Source organism: Homarus americanus, unplaced genomic scaffold (assembly GCF_018991925.1).
Source record: "Homarus americanus isolate GMGI-L3 unplaced genomic scaffold, GMGI_Hamer_2.0 scaffold13944, whole genome shotgun sequence".
NCBI lineage: Eukaryota > Metazoa > Arthropoda > Malacostraca > Decapoda > Nephropidae > Homarus > Homarus americanus.
The window spans coordinates 110,320-123,756 of record NW_024757136.1 but is presented as its reverse complement, the minus strand read 5'-3'; the positions used below and the strand labels follow the sequence as shown (position 1 = coordinate 123,756).

Genomic DNA, 13,437 nt, shown 5'->3' with positions numbered 1-13,437 from the left:
GTCCTCCTGGGCTGCTAGAGGAACCCCTGTTGGTGTTCCATATGTTATTGCCGCCTTCGCTTTCTTGGTGAGAATGCGAGTTATGGTGGTGATGTGTGGACAGTGAGAGTGTGTAGCGGCTGTGTGAGTGTGTGGGTGAGGTGCTTCCTGCTAAAGTGAGGGCCTTGTTTGTGTCCATAGCTGAGCTCTCTCTCTTTCTCGCTCTGCTCGCCCTCTCTGTCTCTCTCTCTCTCTCTCTCTTTTCCTCCTCCTCTCTCTCTCTCACGTGATCCCACTTCGCCAAGCTTTTAAGGATATCTGTACTGAAAGTCCTTTGTTGTGTGGCCCTCTGTGGTTAGGTAGAGGTGCCGTTTTTGATTACAGGTGAAATATTCAGATCGTGTTTATCTGTCAAACACGGGGGCTTTCTCTAAATGCGCACAATTTGAGTTTCACATTTGTATGGTAAATGCTAGCGTGGACACCCAACCTCCATTCCCGCCGAGAGTATTGATGCCAGTTATAACATTTTAGGCGTTCAGATATACCCTGTGAGACGGTGTTTACTGGGAGAGTCATCATATCGGTTAATACTTTTGTATAAGACTGTACATAAAGTATAAATAAAAATGAGTCAGCAACCTTTGAGATGAACGTCATGTGTGCATGGTCAAACGTCTCGGGTATCTGGCGGCCACTGACAACTCTCCTCGGATGCCATTGAGGGGCCCCTGCCTAAAGACTTTAGTGTTGCTGGTACAGTCGTAGAGTGAATATGTATCGTGATCGAGGGACGAAATTGAGAATACGACCGAAATTGTACTCTCCTACAGTTAGTGGCAAGACTGTGGTGTTAGGATGTGACATGTGCGAATCAGGATACGAGACAGAAAGAACATTAACAGTGTGTAGGTGTGGATACTCTTGGAAGAAGCGAATATGTGAGTTGGACTGCCATTCTTCTTGCCTTCTTCCATTTTGTGTGTGTCTCTCTCTCTCTCTCTCAAGGATTGGATATTGTACGTGTGGGTTACGTGAAGGTGCTGACCAGAGAGGAAGGAGAAGCCCGCCGTGTGTCTGCGGCGAAGTGTTTTGTGTTGTTGTTGTGGTGGTGGTGGTGGTGGTGATATTAATGTGTTCCAGGAAGCTCACTCTCTGAAGGTGGTGGGGGATAATGCGGTGTTGGGATGAGGGAGACGTTTCAACCATCGTGTCCTTGGTGATGTACATGCATACATTTATAGCTGAGGATCGCGAGCCATGGAGGATGGGTGTATGGTGGCGCGGACATTACTGATATTATAAGCATCATCATCATCATCATCATCATCATCATCATCATCATCATCATCATCATCATCATCATTTCTCTCATAGTCTGATACATCTTTCTATATATCCACCATAACCTCAACACGTCTTGGTATACGATGCGCTGGTCACCTCCTGTCAACGCCTCATCATGTGACATTTTTACAACATCTGGTCGACTTTATCTTGGCTGTGACTCCCTATTGTTTTCTTTTTCTATAGTCATCCACTACCCCTACCCCCCCCCCCTTCCCCTGTGTTATGGTGTGAGCCCTTCTCTACCGACAGTCTACCCATCTATGTTATGACCCCCTCTCCCCCTCCTCCCCTCCCTTTCCTCCCCCACCCCTCTTCTTCCTCACTGGTCAACTCATGCTATGCGTTAAACCTTTCACCCCCCCCGCCCTCCATAGGCAGTCATCCTCACAGCCAGTCAAACCCACAGCCAGTCAAACCCACAGCCAGTCAAACCCACAGCCAGTCAAACCCACAGCCAGTCAAACCCACAGCCAGTCAAACCCACAGCCAGTCAAACCCACAGCCAGTCAAACCCACAGCCAGTCAAACCCACACTCTGTAGCTCTCTAAACCTTTACAACATTATCTATATACAAAATAAATTCTCAAATGGTACCATATACACCCTCCCACAACCATACTTATCTACCATCTACCATAACACTACAACCATACACAAACAAAGAGGTAAGCACGAAACCTTACAGTATCCGACTAATTGTATGATTGTATGGTAATTTTTTTTTTATTGTTGTATTTAATTGTTTTTGTTGTGGTGTTGATGTTATTGAGTCTAGTGTGTTTGTTACTGGTGTTCTTGTTGTGATTGCTGTGGTGTTTGTGTGTTTGTTGTTTGGTATTGTTTTTGTTGATGGGTTTGTGTTTCATAGTGTTATAGAGAAGTGTTGGTGTTATATAGAAGTGTTGGTGTTATAGAGAAGTGTTTGTGTTATATTGAGTATTTTGTGTTATAGTGATGTTTGTGTTATAGAGAGATTTATATATTTGTGTTGGTGTTATAGTGAAGTGTTTGTGATGGTGTTATAGTGAAGTGTTTGTGTTGGTGTTATAGTGCAGTGTTTGTGTTGGTGTTATAGTATGTTGGTGTTATAGAAATGTTTATGATGGTGTTATAGTGAAGTGTTTGTGTTGGTGTTATGAAGTGTTTGTTTGGTGTTTATAAGTGTTGGTGTTATAGAGAGAAGTGTTTGTGTTATAATAAGTGTTGTGTTAGAGTAGAGTGTTTGTATTGTGTTATAGAAGTGTTGGTGTTATAGAAGTGTTGGTGTTATGAGAAATGTTTGTGTTATAAATGTTTGTGTTATAGAAGTGTTTGTGTTGGTGTTATAAAGTGTTGGTGTTATAAGTGTTGGTGTCGTGGAGAAGTGTTTGTGTTATAGTGAATTGTTGGTGTTATAGAAGTGTTGGTGTTATAGAAGTGTTTGTGTTGGTGTTATAGAAAGTGTTTGTGTTAGTGTTATAGTGAAGTGTTTGTGTTATAGAAAAGTGTTTGTGTTGGTGTTATAGAGAAGTGTTGGTGTTATAGTGAAGTGTTTGTGTTGATGTTATAGAAGTGTTTGTGATGGTGTATAGTGAAGTTTTTGTGTTGGTGTTATAGAAAGTGTTTGTGATATAAAGTGTTATAGAAGTGTTTGTAGTTGTATAGAAGTGTTGGTGATGGTGTTATAATGAAGTGTTTGTGTTGGTGTTATAGAAGTGTTGGTGTTATAGAAGTGTTTGTGTTGGTGTTATAAAGTGTTTGTGTTGGTGTTATAGTGAAGTGTTTGTGTTGTGATTGTTATGATGTTTGTGTTGGTTGTTATAGAAGAAGTGTTTGTGATGGTGTATAAAGTGTTTGTTGGTGTTATAGTGTGTTTGTGTTGGTGTTATAGAGAAGTGTTGGTGTTGGTATAGTGGAGTTTTGTGTTGGTGTTATAGAGAAGTGTTTGTGTTGATTGTGAGTGAAGTGTTTGTGTTGGGTTATAGTGAAGTGTTGGTGTTATAGTGAAGTGTTGGTATTATAAGAGAAGTGTTTGTGTTGGTGTTATAGAAAGTGTTTGTGTTGGTGTTAGTGAAGTGTTTTTGTGTTGGTGTTATAGAGAAGTGGTTTGTGATGGTGTTATAGTAAAGTGTTTGTGTTGGTTACAGTGGGTGTTATAGTTGGCAGTTTGGTGATGGTGTTATAGTGAATTGTTTGTGTTGGTGTTATAGATGTTGTTTGTGTTACCATAGTATTTGTGTTGGTGTTATAGAAGATGTTGGTGTCGGTGTTATAGTGAGGTGTCAGTTGGTGTTAAGTAGCTGTTGGTGTTATAGTTGTGCTTGGATGGTGTTATAGTAGTTGTCTGTGTTGGTGTTATATAGATGTTTGTGTTATAGAGAGTTGTTTGTGTTTTGTGAGAGTGTTTGTGTCTGTGTTATAGTAAGTGTTTGTGTTGGTGTTATAGAGAAGTGTTTGTGTTGGTGTTATAAAGTAGTTGTTTGTGTTATAGTATAGTGTTTGGTGTTGATGTTTATAGTAAGTGTTTGTGTTGGTGTTATAAGAGAAGTGTTTGTAGAAGGTGTTATAGTTGGTGTTTGTGTTGGTGTTGTTAGTGTTTGTGTATATAGAGCTGTTAAGTTATGTTACAGAATGTTTGTGTTGGTGTTATAGAAGTGTTAGTGTTATAGAGTGTTGGTGTTATAGAGAAGTGTTGGTGTTATAGATAGTTGTTGGTGTTATAGAGAAGTGTTTGTGTTGGTGTTATAGAAGTGTTTGTGTTATAGAGAATGTTTGTGTTGGTGTTATAGTGAAGTGTTATTGTTATAGAGAAGTGTTGGTGTTATAGTTAAGTGTTTGTGTTGGTGTTATAGAGAAGTGCTGGTGTTATAGAGAAGTGTTTGTGTTATGTTTATAGAGAAGTGTTTGTGATGGTGTTATAGAGAAGGTTTGTGTTGGAATAGAGAGAAGTGTTTGTGTTGGTGTTATAGAGAAGTGTTTGTGATAGTGTTATAGAGTAGTGTTTGTGTTAGGAGAGGTATTGTGGTGGTGTGTACTGTTTGTTAGAGAGAGAGAGAGAGAGAGAGAGAGAGAGAGAGAGAGAGAGAGGTGCTCCTACCCATGTTGCTTGTATCAGTGTGTGTTCTCTCTCTCTCTCTCTCTCTCTCTCGTTTTATTTCGGTTGTTTTATCTCCTGTGTTTGATATTCTTGTGTGTGTTTTTTTGTTTACGATAATGTTTTATTACTGAAACTCTGGGTGTTTTGATGTTACCTTCATGATGTACTGAGTGTTTTTTTTATTCTTTTCTATTATGTTTTGTGTGTGTGTGTGTGTGTATGTGTGTGTGTGTGTGTGTGTGTGTGTGTGTGTGTGTGTGTGTGTGTGTGTGTTCTATTATTCTAATGTTTATGTTTATTGTTAAAAATCTTTATTATTATTATTATTATATTATTATTAGGTGATGGAGAGGATAATCAAGAGGTGCAATAATTAGGGAAGAGAAAGAGAAAAAAATCGAGAGAAGAAGAAGAGAGAGAGAGAGAAAAATAATTGAATAAATGGAGAAATCAGGATGACAGATAGATAGAAAAAATGGAAAGAAAGTAAAAAAAACAACGAACAAGAAAAACAGAAAGACTAAGTTATCTAAGAGGTAAAGATGGGGTGGGGAGGGTGAGAGGGGGGGGGAGAGAAGGAAGAAGGTAGGGGCTGGGCTGAAGAGATAGAGAGAGAGAATGTTAGTTGGTTGGGTTGTCTGGTTGGATTAATGTTAACCCTACAGGTAGCAACCCTCTAAATAAAGATTATATTTACCTCAACAAAAAAACGTTGATATCACAGTAGCTGGTCTTGGTGCCCTGGTCCTCCCTCCCCCTCCCCTCCCTATCCCACCCTCCCTATCCTCCTACCCTCCCTTCCTCCTCCTCCCTTCCCTCTAGAGTTTTCCGAATGAGATAACAGTAAAAAAAAATAGAAACATATCGATATAATTCTCTAAAGGTCTGGTTTTAAGACTTAGTTGATACTCAGGTGGAGAAATACCACTCGGAGAATTCTTTGCCCGAACGAAGACCTATTAAACGGTGCTTCATGTTCCTGTGGTAGTTGAAGCACCTTAATTAAAACTAAGACCTAGTTAGTGGTCCTAAAACTTAAAGACCTATTAAACGGTGCTTCATGGTCTTGTGGCAGCTTCCTAAAACAATAAGACCAATTAATACGTGTCATCGTGGCAGTATAATAGACAGTCTTTAATAAAATACAAAATTATATACCTGTATCACCACCTCCTTCCTCTTATTCCTCTTCTCCTTATTCCATCATCTCTCTCTCTCTAGCATGGCTGCCCCTTCCCGTTACGTCGATAGGGTAGCCAGAATCAAGATAAAACACCTTTGCTCTTAGGCCACCATCAGCAGTAATAGTATATATACCCCTGGCAGGAGAGTCACCCAGAGAGAGAGAGATCCCCCTCTCTCTCTCTCTCATTCTTATTACGTATGCTAGACGATTACTCTACAACATAGTCCGGCTAAAATACGGTTCTTTCTCAGGCCATCTATAGTTACAGGCGTTTTATATTATAAGGTAATGACTCGCCTTCCACGGTATGGTATAATAATGTGTTTTCTATCGAGAATTGAGGGATAGATGACATGCACGACAGGAATTTTTTTTTCTTCTTGGGAGACGACGCCATCTTTGTTTACAATTCTACGCGGCTTATGATTGGTTCTCCTGAACACTTGTGACGTCACACTCAGCCAATCAGTACCTTAGAGATTATAGCGTCTTTTTTTTCATTAAATTATAGAAATATAGTAAATATCGTTGTTGTTGTTTTTGTCGACTGTTGGATAAATAAACACAAACCAACAATTTATTTATAGGAAAATATACCCTTTTATATAACCTCAGTGAAATCATATACCCTTGTATACCCAAGAATTTATCAAGAATATAACGAAGAAATATAACGAACAGGTATAGCATTGAATATAAAACACACACACACACACACACACACACACACACACACACACACACACACACACACACACACACACATTCTTACATAACCCCAGAAAATAACACATCCCTATAACTTAAACGGCACACACACACACACACACACACACACACACACACACACACACACACACACACACACACACACACACACACACACAATTAGAGAGAGTATACACAAAAAAAATGGAACAACGGACCAACCCCATATGAGTGGTTCTATGTGACGAACGTATAGTATTAAGAAATCCCATATCAGTGCGTTTATAATGTGGGGTCATGAGGAACTCTACCACTTTACTGGCCAGGGCGCGCGTGTGGTGTGTGTGTGGGGAAGGGAGGGAGAGAGAGAGAGAGGGTGTATGGAGAGAAGAGAGAGAGAGGGGTGTGGTGGAGAGAAGAGAGAGAGAGAGGGGGTGGGTGAGAGAAGAGAGAGAGAGGGGTGGGGTGGAGAAGAGAGAGAGAGGGGTGTATGGAGAGAAGAGAGAGGAGAGGGGTGTATGGAGAGAAGAGAGAGAGAGGGGGTGTATGGAGAGAAGAGAGAGAGAGAGGGGTGTGGTGGAAAAGAAGAGAGAGAGAGGGTGTATGGAGAGAAGAGAGAGAGGGGGTGTGTGGAGAGAAGAGAGAGAGAGAGGTATGGAGAGAAGAGAGAGAGAGAGGGGGTGTATGGAGAGAAGAGAGAGAGAGGGGTGTATGGAGAGAAGAGAGAGAGGTGGCGGGAGAAGAGAGAGAGGGGGGTGGAGAGAAGAGAGAGAGAGAGAGGGGTGTGTGGAGAGAAGAGAGAGAGAGGGTGTATGGAGAAGAGAGAGAGAGAGGGGTGGAGAGAAGAGAGAGAGAGGGTATGGAGAGAAGAGAGAGAGGGGTGTGTGGAGAGAAGAGAGAGAGAGGGGGTGTATGGAGAGAAGAGAGAGAGAGGGGTGTATGGGAGAGAAGAGAGAGAGGGGGTGTGTGGAGAGAAGAGAGAGAGAGGTGTATGGAGAGAGAGAGAGAGGGGTGGTGGAGAGAAGAGAGAGAGGGGTGTATGGAGAGAAGAGAGAGAGAGGGGAAGGGGGAGAGAAGAGAGAGAGAGGGGGTGTATGGAGAGAAAGAGGGGTGTATGGAGAGAAAGAGAGAGGGGTGTATGGAGAGAAGGTGTATGGAGAGAAGAGAGTGTATGAAGAGAAAGAGGGGTGTATGGAGAGAAAGAGGTGTATGGAGAGAAAGAGAGAGGGGTGTATGGAAAGAAAGAAGGGTGTATGGAGAGAAAGAGAGAGGGGTGTATGGAAGAGAGGGTGTATGGAGAAGAGAGAGGAGAGGGTGTATGGAGAGAAAGAGAGAGGGGTGTATGGAGAAAGAGAGGGTGTATGGAGAAAGAAGTGTATGGAGAAAGAGAGGGGTGTATGGAGAGAAAGAGGTGAGAGAGGGGTGTAGGGCCCAGTCTTTACCTCAGCTCAGCACAGCCAACAAACCACAGATTACTGTTGATATCATCTGTACACGAGGTACCCGGCTATAATTGACCCACCTCAACCTGAAGAGCCTCTGATAAGTCTTCATAGGGAGGGGTAATTCTCCTCTTCTTCCTCCTTCTCCTCTTTCTTCTTCTTCTTCTTCTTCCTCCTCCTCTTTCTTCTTCTTCTTCTTCTTCTTCTTCTTCTTCTTCTTCTTCTTCTTCCTTCTTGTTGTTATCGTTGTTGTGTTGTTGTTGTTGTTGTTGTTGTTCTTTTTCTTCTTCTCCTCCTCCACCTCTTCTTCTTCTTCTTCTTCTTCTTCTTCTTCTTCTACTACCTCTTCTTACTGCCGCGAATATGTGTGTGTGTGCGCACATAGTCCTCCTGAACACGTAAAACACACACACACACACCTGCTTTCTCTCCTTCATTAACCCTCAATAGCCCAGGTTAATGTTGTAGAGGTCCAAAGGGCAGTGGTCAGGGTTCAACAGGTCAGGGGTCAGTGGTCAGGGTTCAACAGGTCAAGGGTCGGAAGCCTCTCTCTCTCTCTCTCTCTCGGTCACCCTTGGCACAGTGCCCCATTATAATCCACCGACCTATCACACACACCTGTCCTTTTTACCTGCTTAATGAATCATCCTTACCATATAGATAACTCCTACATATGTATTTTTATAACACATAATGGTATTTTATAATATGTAATAACGTATATGAAATTACACATAAATATAATGCAAGTCGTTGGAGGTTTACTTTATTTATTGACCGTGTTGTAAGTTCAGGATAAGTGTGTGAGTCAGTTAGTGAGTGAGTGAGTGAGTGAGTCAGTTAGTGAGTGAGTGAGTCAGTTAGTGAGTGAGTGAGTCAGTCAGTCAGGTCAGAATTTCACTCCAAAGAAACGCAAAGCATCTTGGACTTTACCTGGTTTTATCAACGTCTCTTAGTCCCTTTCTTTCTTCCCTCTCCGCCTTCCCTCTCATTCCCTCTTCATCCCCTTTCATTCTTCCCTCCTCCTTCTCTTCTTTCCCTCTCATTCCTTCTCCATTCCCTCCCCTACTTCCCTCTCCACCCCCTTCCTCCTCCCCTATCGTCTCCATCATTCCGTCCTCCTCCTCCCCTAATCGTCATCCCTCTGTCAGTCCCCTACCCCATACATCATGGTTCTCCCCATCATTATCTCCATCATTCTTCCTGATTTCATTCCTCCCACCCACCCATCACCCTTCTTCCACCATCACCTCCTCCCCAACCAACACCTTTCCTCCTCACCATCACCCCACCCCATCACCCTCCCTCCCTACCTCTTTCCCCACCATCAACCCTTCCCCACCCTTCCTCACCCCCCATCACCCCTTCTTCCCACCATCACCTCCCTCCCCCAACCAACCTTCCCCTCCCTCACCATCCCCCACCCCCATCACCCTCACCCTCCATATCCTCTTCTCCCCACCATCACCCCCTTCCCCACCCTTCTCCCACCCCATCACCCTTCCATATTACTGGACAACTCTGTTATATATATTTTTTCCCTATAGAGATGTGTAGTATCATTAGCGGGGCGAGTAAGAGGCTGAGGGGCCGTAGTAAGTGACGTGGAGGAGACGATCAAGTGTTATTAGTCAGGATTAAAGGGTTTTATCTAGGCTAAATTATGACCTACAAGTGATTATGGTATATGGTGGCTACTGGCCAGATACCAGGACTGACGCTGCTGCTATACTCACACGCACACATACATACACACTCTCTCACACACATACATACACACTCTCTCTCACACACACATACACACTCTCTCTCACACACACACACACACACACACATACACACACTCTCTCTCACACACATACATACACACTCTCTCTCCACACACACACACACACACACACACACACACACACACACACACACACACACACACACACACACTCACACACACACATACACACTCTCTCTCACACACATACATACACTCTCTCACACACACACACACACACACACACACACACACACACACACACACACACACATTTAACACTTATTGAAACAAACATTGAATACATATCAGTTTCATATAAAGTATCGTATGTCATCACCAACAAAGTATACACAAAGAAATAATTAAAATTTAAAGCTGAACGGGTCAGTAATTTACCTTGGCGGTAGAATTAAACCGTAGGGCGGCGAGAAGCCAAGGTTTATACAGCTAACTAACCTAACCTAACCTAATCTAACCTAATCTAACCTAACCTAACCTAATCTAATCTCAATCTCTAACCTAACCTAATCTAATCCGCCTAATCTAACCTAATCTCCTAACCTAACCATGGTAGTTGAAGCACCTTAAAACCTTGACCTAGTGAACGGTGCTTAATAACCCTGGCAAGTAGAGCACCTAAAACAACAACCACAACAACAACAATAACGGTGGCTGGGGCAAGCAACGTGAAGGCTTGATGAGAGATGGCTGTGGCGAAGACGGCAGGGGCCGCGGCAGGCAGAGATGGCGTGACAGATGACGGTAGCGACGACGAGCGGTGACGGTGGCTGAGACGGTATTTGCAGGGGGGCCAGGATGAGCTGTGGGGATGACGTTAGCAGGGGGTGACAGTGGCTGGGCGATGGGGATGGGGATTGGGAGGGAGGATGAGGTGGGGACTGAGCCGGGCAGTGGCGATGACTGGGGAGCTGTGAACGGGAGGATGAGGTGTGGGCCAGGGATGTTTGTGACGGGCGGGGCGGTGGCAGGGGTTGGTGTGGGGTGGCGTGTGGGACGGTGGGGATGGGGAATGGGGATGGGCTGTGGGCGGTGCTTGATGGGGATGGGAGTTGGGGCTGACGGTGCTGACGGGGGTGGGGGCTGTGAGCAGGGCTGTGACGGGACTGCTGGGGATGAAAATGAGACAGAGAATGGTGTCAGGCTGAATGATGAGGGCTGTGGGGAGACTGGGAATGGTTTATGACAGGACGACCAGGATAGCGACGGTGACGGTGGGAAGCAAGAATGGCTGAAGGCAGTAGCAGGCAAGGACAGGATGGGACGTGAAGGACGGGCGGTGGGCAGACTTGGGGAGGATGGGGCGTGACAGGGACAGATTGGATTGATGACGGGAGTGGGTGAGCAGGGCGGTACTGACAGATGGGGGATGGCTGTGGAGCCAGGATGGGATGGCAGTGACGGTGACTGGAGACGTGACGGTAGCAGGCGAGGCAGGCCAGGAGGATGGCTGTGACAGGGGCGGTGCGGTGCCAGTGACGGTGACTGAGGTGGCGGGGAGCCATTGCTGTGACTGACAGGGGAGATGGCTGTGACGGATGACAGGGGTGGAGCTGATGACGGTCAGGCTGGGGAAGATGACGGTGCTGACAGGCAGGAGTATGGATGTGAGCAGGATGACGGTGTGACTGACAATGAGATGGCTGTGACAAAACAGGCGTCCATGACAATGACAGCCGCACAACAGCAACAATAACAACAACCACAACAAACACAACAGCACATCAATAGCTTCAAGGTACAACCAGGTGTTGAGGTACATACACACACACCAGTATGAATGGGTTTACCGGTACCTCTCAGGAGTGACTGGTGAGAGGGGGGGGATTGTCTTGTGGTGTCTGGAAGGTTCCCCCCTCTCAGGGAGTGACTGGGGGGAGGGGGTGTCTTGTGGTGTCTGAAGGTTCCCCTCTCCAGGAGTGACTGGTGGGGGGGGGGAGGGGATTGTCTTGTGGTGTCTGAAGGTTCCCCTCTCAGGGTGACTGGTGAGAGGTGTCTTGTGGTGTCTGAAGGTTCCCCTCTCAGGGTGACTGGTGAGGAGGATGTCTTGTGGTGTCTGGAGGTTCCCTCACCACACTACTTCCCCCACCCACTCCCCTCTTCAACCCCTCCAAAGCCTTCTACCCCCACCCCACCCCCCGCCCCATTGTAAACACGATAGCTCTAAGTTCAATAAAGTTTTCCCTTATGAAAAAATTTTGTCGTCTTTAAGTTTATTAGGAATTATTATTATTATTATTATTATTATTATTATTATTATTATTATTATTATTATTATTATTATTATTATTATTATTATTATTATTATTATTATTATTATTTATTATTGTTATTATTATTATTATTATTGTTATTATTATTATTATTATTATTATTATTATTTTATTATTATTATTATTGTTATTGTTATTATTATTATTATTATTATTTGTTTTTTTTATTATTATTATTATTATTATTAGTAGTAGTAGTAGTAGTAGTAGTAGTAGTAGTAGTAGTAGTAGTATTAGTATATGGCTGTGAGGGAAGGTTGAAGATCATTAAATAAAAGTAGTAGTACAGTAAAAATAATAAAAGTAGTAATTATTTTTGTTTGAATATTTTTTATTATTATTATTATTTAGTTTTTTTGTTCCTTATGTAAGTTATTTATGTTTATATGTTTATCAATATTGTACCTTCCATGTTATTTATCTTCTGTTGTTGTTTATTATTTATTAGACTCTCTTTCCTCCCCTTCTTTTCTTCTTCTCCTTTTACTCCTCCTCTCCTCTTCTCTCTGTCTTATTCATCATTTCCTTCCTTCCTCTTCTCTCTTTTTGTTCAATCTTTCTTTCTTCTTTCCATCTCCTCTTCCTCCTTATTCCCACCGTTTCATCTCTCCCCCCCTCTGTTTCCCCTCTTCCCCCCCCTCTGTTGCTGCCCGTCCCTCTCTCCTCCTCCTCCTCCTCTTCCTCCTTTGATGCTGCCGCCCTCTTCTCCTCCTCTTCCTCCTGTTGTTGTGCCACCCCCTCTTCTCCTCCTCCTCCCTCCTCCTGCTGTTGATGCTGCCCACCCCCTCTTCTCCTCCTCCTCCTGCTGTTGATGCCCGCCCCTCTTCTCCTCCTCCCCTCCTCCTGCTGTTGTTGCCCACCCCTCTTCTCCCTCCTCCTCCTGCTGTTGATGCTGCCCCTCTTCTCCTCCTCCTCCTCCTCCTCCTCCTGTTGATGCTGCCCGCCCCCTCTTCTCTTCTTAGCTACCATTGCACTGGTAGTGGGCAAGGGTAATCAGAGTGGGGGTAGGGAGAAAGAAGGAAGGGGGAGGAGGGAGGGAAGAGAGAGGGAGGGAGGAAGGAGCCCGTAGGGAGGTGATGAAGGTTCTGAGGGAGTGATGAAGGAGGCTGGGTGAAGAAGGGCGGAAAGGAAGGGATGGGGGAGGGAGAGAAGGCAGTTGGGGCCAAAGAGGGAGGGGGAGTACCAGAATGGAGGGAGGGCTGATGGGAGTAGGGGGAAGGAGGGAGGGAGAGAAGGAGGGAGGTAAGGAAGGAAGGAAGGAAGGAGAGAAGGAGGGAGGTAACTGAGAGAACTTATCAACTTCAACAATTAATCATCAACCACCTCCTCACCCTGACTACCCCCTGATGACGTCGATCCATAACACATTCTTAAAGACTCCCTGGCCATTCTTAAGACTCCCTGGCCGCTCTTAAGACTCCCTGGCCATTCTTAAGACCCCCTGGCCACTCTTAAGCCTGCCTGGCCATTCCTAAGCCTCCCTGGCCATTCCTAAGCCTCCCTGGCCATTCTTAAGACTTCCTGGCCACTTTTTAGGCGTGCTGTTCCTGTTACATTCTGAACACACCCCTCATGTTATACAGTACACCGGGCAGGTTAACTTGTGTACATATGATTATACTGTATAGTGTTG

The 13,437-nt window shown here is 44.4% G+C and overlaps 1 protein-coding gene across 2 annotated transcripts in view; it reads left to right on the top strand.

Moving 5' to 3' along the window:
* The first annotated feature begins 729 nt into the window (after positions 1 to 729).
* Positions 730 to 13,437, top strand: part of LOC121857383 (F-box/LRR-repeat protein 7-like) — a 48,885-nt gene continuing 36,177 nt past the window's right edge. For both annotated transcript variants that reach the window (XM_042353403.1, XM_042353402.1), the window contains exon 1: positions 730 to 920. In XM_042353403.1, the coding sequence (XP_042209337.1) occupies positions 755 to 920 (166 nt within the window). In that variant the 5' untranslated portion in view covers positions 730 to 754. The remainder of the gene's footprint in view (positions 921 to 13,437) is intronic.